We start from the raw sequence: 7,905 nt of genomic DNA on the forward strand, positions 1-7,905 counted from the left end.
ATTATATTATATTATGTCCTATACTTTCCATTATTATGTCCTATGCTTTCCTATGCTATACTGTACCGTATGTATTGTACAATATATTTTTATACTACAGTAAATTATGCCATAGTATGCTATGCTGTATCTAAATTAAAGATTATGTTATGTTATGTATACTGTACTATACTGTATTGTATCATATGTTATACTGTTTTATACTGTAGTAAATTATACCATAGTATGCTATGCTATATCTAAATTAATAGATATGTGATAAATGTTATATTATATCATAATAAAATATTTTATATAAACTATAAATATATTATATTATATATTATTCTGTTATATAATGCACCATACAGTATTGTACCATGTGCTATACTGTTTTATACTATGGTAAATTAAGCAATAGTATGCTATGCTATTATATTATATTATACCATACTATACTTTCTATAACAATGTACTTTGCTGTACTGTACCATACTGTATTGTACAATATACTATTTTATACTATAGTAAATTATCTAAATGATCTATATCTAAATTAATTAAACATAAATCAATTATATTATATTAAATTGTACTATATTATTATATAATGTCACATACTCTACTTTCCTATAATATAATGTGCTATGCTATAATGTACCATACTGTATAGTACTGTATTCTATACCATAGTATGCTAGAGTAAATTATGCCACAGTATGCCATGTTATATCTAAATTAATTAAACAAATTAATTATATAATATAAACTAATACAATGAGATTTTAAAATGTCTTAATCAGCTTTATTTGGTTTTAAATGTACTCCTCATTATCATGTCAGGATGGTGATGGAGAGGACGGCTTGACAGAGAAGAAAAAAGATGCCAAGAAAACTAAAAATCTGGGCAGGCGATCAACTAGGACGAGGAAATCCATCAGTTATAGGTAATCAATATTTCTTGTGGAAATAAACTCTAATAGTAGATACAAGTCTGGCTAATTCTTGATTTTCTTGTTGCTAACGACCAGGTTTGATGATTTCGATGAAGCCATCGATGAAGCAATAGAGGAAGATATTCAAGATCCAGAAGGAGGAGGTTGGTCATGTGAGACATTGTTTAGTGCTTTATAATATGTGTGCTGTTGCATGTTGACTGGTGGCGTGTCCTGCAGGCGCTGGTGGCGGTAAACCTGCGGCGCCCGTCACGAGTCAGCAGAGGAGCGTGGCGAGCCGTGAGAGTCGACGGCCTGTGAAAGCTCCCGCCCCGCGTAAGAGGAAACGCCGGCGACTCAATGACCTGGACAGTGACAGTACGCTGGACTCGGAGGAGAGCGAGGACGAGTTTCAGCTCAGTGACAGGTGTGTGTGAACACAAATACAAGAATATTTACAATACTGGGGGTTCAAATTTGGGCTTTTAGGGTTTAAATCAGATGGATTTTATACCAGTTCTTCAAAGTATAACAGATCTAGGCCTGAAATAAATAAGCGCTTTCAAAGTGCTCTATGGGTGAATCTCACAGAGAACTTGTCAAGAACTTGTCCTGGTCATATTTTACTCCAAAATTGCTTTTGTAAGACATTGTTTTTGTGTTTTTATGACCATAAAAACCTTAAGTTTTTTTTGCATGATAATTAAACACACTTTTCCCCAAATGCAAAATTGTAAGGTATTTATGCATTGTTACTGTAGTATTTGTTGTTCTGCTTAATAATTCATTGTCACTATTGTCATTTTCAGTCAGTATTTTTTGTGCAGTAAATTTTATGTAGTAAATTATTATAAGCCAAAATTACTGTGTTACATTGGTTGAAGATTACCATGAGAATCATTATGAAGAATAAAGAGACTTTTTGGAGAATTTGGGGGGAAAATATTCTTAATATTTATGAAAATAATGTACACATCTTATTTGTCCTAAAAAAAAATTAGTAGTATGAAGGCAGAAGAATTTTAAGGTAAACTTTTTTTGTAACTAATCTCAAATGCTCATCAAGGCTTGATTTATCTGATCAAAAATACAGTAAAAACAAAAATATTGTGATAAGTTATTACAATTTAAAATAACTGTTTTGTTTTTGAATATAAAGTTAAATGTAGTTTATTTCTGTGATGCGCAGCTGAATTTTCAGCATCATTACTCCAGTCTTCAGTGTCACATGATCTTCAGAAATCATTCTAATATGCCGATTTGCTGCTTAATAAGCATTTCTGATTATTATCAATGCTGAAAACAGTTGTGCTGCTTCATATTTTTGTGGAAACCGTGATGCATTTTATTTTTCAGAATTCGCAGATGAATAGAAAGTTCAAAAGAACAGCATTTATTTGAAATAGAAATTGTCTGTAACATCATAAATGTCTTTACTGTCACTTTTGATGAATTGAATGCATCCTTGCTAAATAAAAGTATTATTTTGTTTTAATTTCTATGTTGCTAGTATGGAGGAGGAGGATTTTGTGGTTTCAGGAGATGGTGCATCTGAGGGTGACGCGGGCTCTTATGACGCGAGTGAATGGGGCAGTGGTGAAAGTGCCGCCGAGAATCAACCAGCCTCCAGGAGAACAGGAAGAAGTGCTCACACTCTGGGAACCAGGAGGAGCAGACGCAAACCTCCTTCCCGACGAAGAGGAACCTCAGAAGAAGAGGACATGTTAGACTCTGAGGAAGAGGAGGAGGAGGAAGAGGGAATGGGTCTGTTTGAGTTTTCATATCCATTCTACCTAAAATAATAACATATAGAATCTGTTTCAAAGCTAGTGAGCTGGTGTCTTTATTTTAGTAAGGCAGCATAATTGTGCTGCTTCTGTTTTTGGAGGTACTGTAGGTCACAGAGCCTTATTAGTGTCACATTGAATTCTTCACTCACGGTTTTTACTTTTGTCTTGATCTGTCAGAAACAGAAGGCTCTAACGAGTTCAGCGATAGCGATGTGGATGTGAATAGAAGGCGTCCGCGACGGAGTCAGAACTCTCAGGTCAACTACTGTGAGACGTCAGAGTCTGACGGGTCACGAAAGGCGTCCGATCAGAAGCACTCCTCTCTTCCTCACCGTCGACGGCTGTCCAGCTCCAACAGTGAAGGTGAGCACTGCCACACTCCTGTTTTCAAATGCTTATTTATGCTAATGTCATCTGAGCCATAGCCATGTGGGCAAGTGCTCCGATATCGACTCGAGGTCCTTTCCCAGTCCAATTCTCCTCCCATGATTCCTAGCTGTCCTCCTGCTGTCCAATCTAAATAAAGGCAAAAATCCCAAAAAATTTTACTTATATGTATCTCAACTCAAAACTGGCCAAAGACAATAAGTATAAAATTATTTATAATTAAATGAATGTTCTATATTTTGTTTCAGTAGTCTTTTATATTTTGTATTTTTTAACAATTTCATGTTACAAGACCTCGGAATTATGCACAGAAAATAAAAATAATGTATAGTGTCTCGCACACCCAGGATATGACGGATAAAAGTCCAATATAAACTCGAAAAAAATTCGAAATCCTGCACACTCAAACTTGCATTATTTATGAAATTTTATTATCAACATTTCAGTCAATCGAGCTTCCTCAGGCAAAAGAATCAGCACATTAAAAAACAACTCACTTTTGCGTGTTTTGTTTAATGTGCAGCCTTCATACATTAATTTGATAATAAAATAATAGACATATTACAAAAATATTTCAGATCATTTTAAATTAATACAGTGTTTAACTTTAAAATATATATATTTTTTAAATGTATAATATTAACATACATAAAATATATTTGTTTTAAATATGAGTTATTTAAAATCCAATGCATGGAAGGCAGATCCTTTTAATTGCTAATAAGTGTATTTTCAGACATAATTACTTTTACTAGGTTTATATATTTAGACATTATCAAAGACTAATTAATCACAGCTGATTTGTAGATTGTACCCCAAAAAAATGCTATTTTTTTCATTTAATTAAAAAAAAAAATCTTAAATATATATTATATATTGGTTTTTCTGTATAAGGAGTGGTGTGTCTTTTAATTTTTGTTCTTGCTTAAATCCAGTGTTCAGCATGATGATTTATTTAAAGCACAATTTTCAGCACAATTTTTTTTTGCACAACTAGACAAGATTAAAACGAAACAATGCATCCCTAAGGACTTTCCGTTTGTGATTTTTCATTTTGTCTCATCACACTACATATAAATATTAGCTCACTGTTAGCTATACTGGTTAATTACAACCAGAAATGTCAGCTGTTTTCTTCTCAACCTATATTTCCAGAGTCCATACTTTCTAAAGACTTTGAGCCAAAGGAATCGCATCAGAGATCAGAAAAAGGACGCAAGTGCGATTCAACAAGGGAAGATTCCAAACACAGGCACAAACGAGAAAAACAGAGACAGCAGAGAAGCTCCAGTGAAGACGAGGAGGAAGAGGAAGATGGAGGAGAAACGGAAGACGAACGGCCCCTCCGCAAGAGGTCGAACCGCATAGAAACAGACGAAGAAGAGGAGGAAGAGGAGAACACACGAGGAAGCGTCCGGTGGAAGCACACGGCGGGGTCTCGAGGTCCCGTCAGGCACAACGGCTTGGTCCCGCTGAGGGCCGCAGATCAGGATGACGACGACGACGACGACGACGACGAGGACGAGGAAGAGTTCACTGGAGTCACGGACCTTGTTAACTTTGTTTTCGACAGTGAACAGTTGTCATGATCAGCTCAGTAGCTTAAATACGTTTATTTTCTCATCGCCTTCTCACGGGAATGTCCCTCATCAGCCACCGTAGTCTCCTGGTTTTTGGGTGTAGTGGACCAAAAATGAAGCTTCCAGACGAATGCCGTAGTGTCCGTTCAGATGTTTGAATGCACTCTAGTTCATCCAGCCGCATGCATCACCCGACCGGTTTAGAACAGGGGCTTCTTAATACTACAGTCACCATTCCTCTGAGTAAAGCACTTTGTCATTTACGGCCAGTACGATTTTGTTTGTATAAAGCGGCTTCGGTAGTCCTCTAGAGACACTGGACGGCGTGCATTTGAAGCTTACGTGTTACGTGCATTTCAGACTGGTGTTGTAGAGGTTTACATTCTCTGTATTAATGTTTTCTTCTTTGTTGTACATGAAGGAAATTTGGGATTGACGTGTGATGCCGAACCTTGCCTAATAGTAATAGTTCACCCAAAAATGAAAATTTGCTGAAAATGTAGATGAGGTTGATTCTTTATGGGAACAGATTTGGATTTGAACAGACTTGCTCAGCAATGGATCCTCTGCAGTGAATGGGTGCCGTCAGAATGAGAGTCCAAACAGCTGATAAAAACATCACAATAATCCACAAGTAATCCACACCACTCCAGTCAAGCAGTTAACATCTGGAGAAGACAAAAGCTGTGAGTTTGTAAGAAATAAATTAAAGATTAAGATGTTTTTAACTTCATGTTGAGTCCTCTATCCAGTGGAAAAAGTCTCATCTGAATCAGGAGAGAAATCTGCACAGATCAAGCACCGTTTGCAAGCCAGAACAGTTCTAAACAAATATGTGGCTGGATTTTGATGTGAGAGAAAAACAGGAGATGGACTTTTATCACTGGAAGAAGCGTTATTATGGAATATGGACTCATATTTTGGCCAGAAGTGACAGTTTAAAGTTAAAATGCTTTAATGATGGATTTATTTCTTGCATACAAACATCTTTTGGCTTCGCAAGATGTTAATTGATGGACTGGAGTGGTGTGGATTACTTGAGGATTATTGTGATGTTTTTATCAGCTGTTTGGACTCTCATCCTGACGGCACCCATTCACTGCAGAGCAAGTGATGCAATGCTACATTTCTCCAAATCTGTTCATCTACATTTTCAGCAAATTTTCATTTTAGGGTCAGCTATTCCTTTAAACTAGTTAGTAGACCAGCAAATACAGGAAGAAACACATTGGAGGACAATTGAAAATGATCTTAATATTAAAGATCTGCAATTTAGCTGCAAATCATTTTAATTTAAAAGACTAATACACTCTCTTAACCTAAAATAACATTGTATGTTATACTAAAAAGAATATGATTGCCTTATTTTTCCTATTAGGACCTTTTCTGCTCTTTGAAAGCTGTTTCTGAAGTTTTAGGACACTTTAATGAGACGTTCAGGCACATTTAAGTCCCTGTCTGAGTTTTAATATGTCAAATGAATGCACTTGTCGTTCAAGCACCTTTGATGGTGCTGTTTGGTACCGTACTGTTGAAAAGTTCTGTTCGACAACAGTCCGATCACTCTTTCCATAGAGGTATTTTTAGTATTTACTCCAGGCTGGTGTTGTTTATGCTGGAAGGTTGTTTGAATTAGAACACTATGAATTCATTCCAACACAAATCCACCCCATTACAAAACAAATCCAATATTCAGAAGAAAAAAAAAGCATTAGAATAATTATGGTCTTTGCTTTCAGTTAAAGAATGTGTTTTTGATCCGTATACTACTGGAATTCGTGTTTTCCTATTTGTAATCTTACTTTTTAGACATACGTCTCCATGTTTCAAGGAAATTATTCACAAAACGGAAATAAACTAAATATGTTGCTGTTAATGTTTTTGGCTCATAATTTGTCTTAAGTAGCTGTAAAGGTTTCAAGATACCAGAAGCATTTACTTTTATGTGTGGCATAATTTCAACAATATTATAGGTTTAAATACATATAAACATAAGAGAACGTGTGCATTTTTGATGTTTTAAAAAAAATGCAAACGTAGTGCAGTGGGTTATATTGAAAATACAAACATTCTGTGTAATCTCTGAATTAATGCGTGGTCATAAAAACCACACGTATAATAATTATACAATAATTAGAAAATGTTTATTAGTTAACTACCCTTATGCAAACAATAAAAGAATCTATTTAAATCTTAAAAGATGAATAAAATATTTATAATGCAAAGTGGTTGTTTAAAGAAAATTGTGCCGCATCTCCTCCGATCCTGAAGAGGCGCTACGCTTTAGTTGATATGAAATGAAACGAGTGAGTGCTACAGAAGTGACATTTTGAAAGTTTCTCGCCACGCAAACCGGCCGCGTTTCTCTTGTACACGAATGCAGTTAAAGCAGAACGCGTTGAATGAGAGTTACTGTTGTTGCTGCAGCGCTTTATTCGCGTATTGTCTCAATAGAGCATCAGTGTTAGCGGCTTCAGCAGCTTCACGGTGATTGCAGTTCATCAGGATGGTTGTGCTGAAGAGTTTGCATCCACCCAGCGAGGGCGTGAGGCTCCAGCAGGCCGACACCACTGCAGTTCTGGACGGGAAGAGACTGGGATCAGGGACGCTGTTTGTGGCTGAGGCGTGAGTGTGTTCGCGTGTGTCCCACATCAGAACACACCTGTGGACACATGCAGTCATTTATTAATGCATAAACATATATTATGTGTAGCAAGGGTAGTGGACACCGTAGTAGACACCATGGTACAGTGGTAGCATGAGATGGTAATATGGTATCATTCAATATAATGATTTATAAATGATTTTCTAAAATGTATATATTTAATCTTTTCCTATATGCATTATATCATTTATTTATTTTCTTTATTTTTGTGTTTATTATTTATTTATTTTATATGTATATATTAATTATTTAATGTTTGTTTATATTCATTATTTAGTATTTTTTTTATTTTATATGCATTTTATACTTATAAATAAATGAACATATAAATTGCTTTTATATATTTATATTTATGTATATATTTAATCATTTCCTATATGCATTATATAATTTATATATTTATTTTCTTTATTTATTACGTTGTATAATAACGTTTAATAACATTATTATTTATTTTATATGTATTATATAAATTATATTATTTTTTATATATATTTATATAATTTAGTATTTTTTATTTTATATGTATTTTATACATATAAATAAATGAACATCTAAATTTATTTATT

General features: G+C 34.7%; 2 protein-coding genes across 2 annotated transcripts in view; both read left to right on the forward strand.

The window, feature by feature from the left end:
• The window catches only part of LOC107660696 (remodeling and spacing factor 1-like), a 7,668-nt gene extending 2,935 nt beyond the window's left edge, over positions 1-4,733 (forward strand). Inside the window, exons 6-11 of the mRNA XM_016450086.1 lie at positions 823-926; positions 1,011-1,078; positions 1,155-1,341; positions 2,425-2,678; positions 2,882-3,067; positions 4,247-4,733. Of these exons, the coding sequence (XP_016305572.1) occupies positions 823-926; positions 1,011-1,078; positions 1,155-1,341; positions 2,425-2,678; positions 2,882-3,067; positions 4,247-4,680 (1,233 nt within the window). The 3' untranslated portion in view covers positions 4,681-4,733. The remainder of the gene's footprint in view (positions 1-822; positions 927-1,010; positions 1,079-1,154; positions 1,342-2,424; positions 2,679-2,881; positions 3,068-4,246) is intronic.
• Positions 4,734-6,982: 2,249 nt separating this feature from the next.
• Positions 6,983-7,905, forward strand: part of LOC107660697 (methylosome subunit pICln-like) — a 4,957-nt gene continuing 4,034 nt past the window's right edge. Inside the window, exon 1 of the mRNA XM_016450087.1 lies at positions 6,983-7,297. Within this exon, the coding sequence (XP_016305573.1) occupies positions 7,178-7,297 (120 nt within the window). The 5' untranslated portion in view covers positions 6,983-7,177. The remainder of the gene's footprint in view (positions 7,298-7,905) is intronic.

Source organism: Sinocyclocheilus anshuiensis, unplaced genomic scaffold (assembly GCF_001515605.1).
Source record: "Sinocyclocheilus anshuiensis isolate Anshui unplaced genomic scaffold, SAMN03320099.WGS_v1.1 scaffold948, whole genome shotgun sequence".
In the NCBI taxonomy this organism is placed as follows: Eukaryota; Metazoa; Chordata; class Actinopteri; order Cypriniformes; family Cyprinidae; genus Sinocyclocheilus; species Sinocyclocheilus anshuiensis.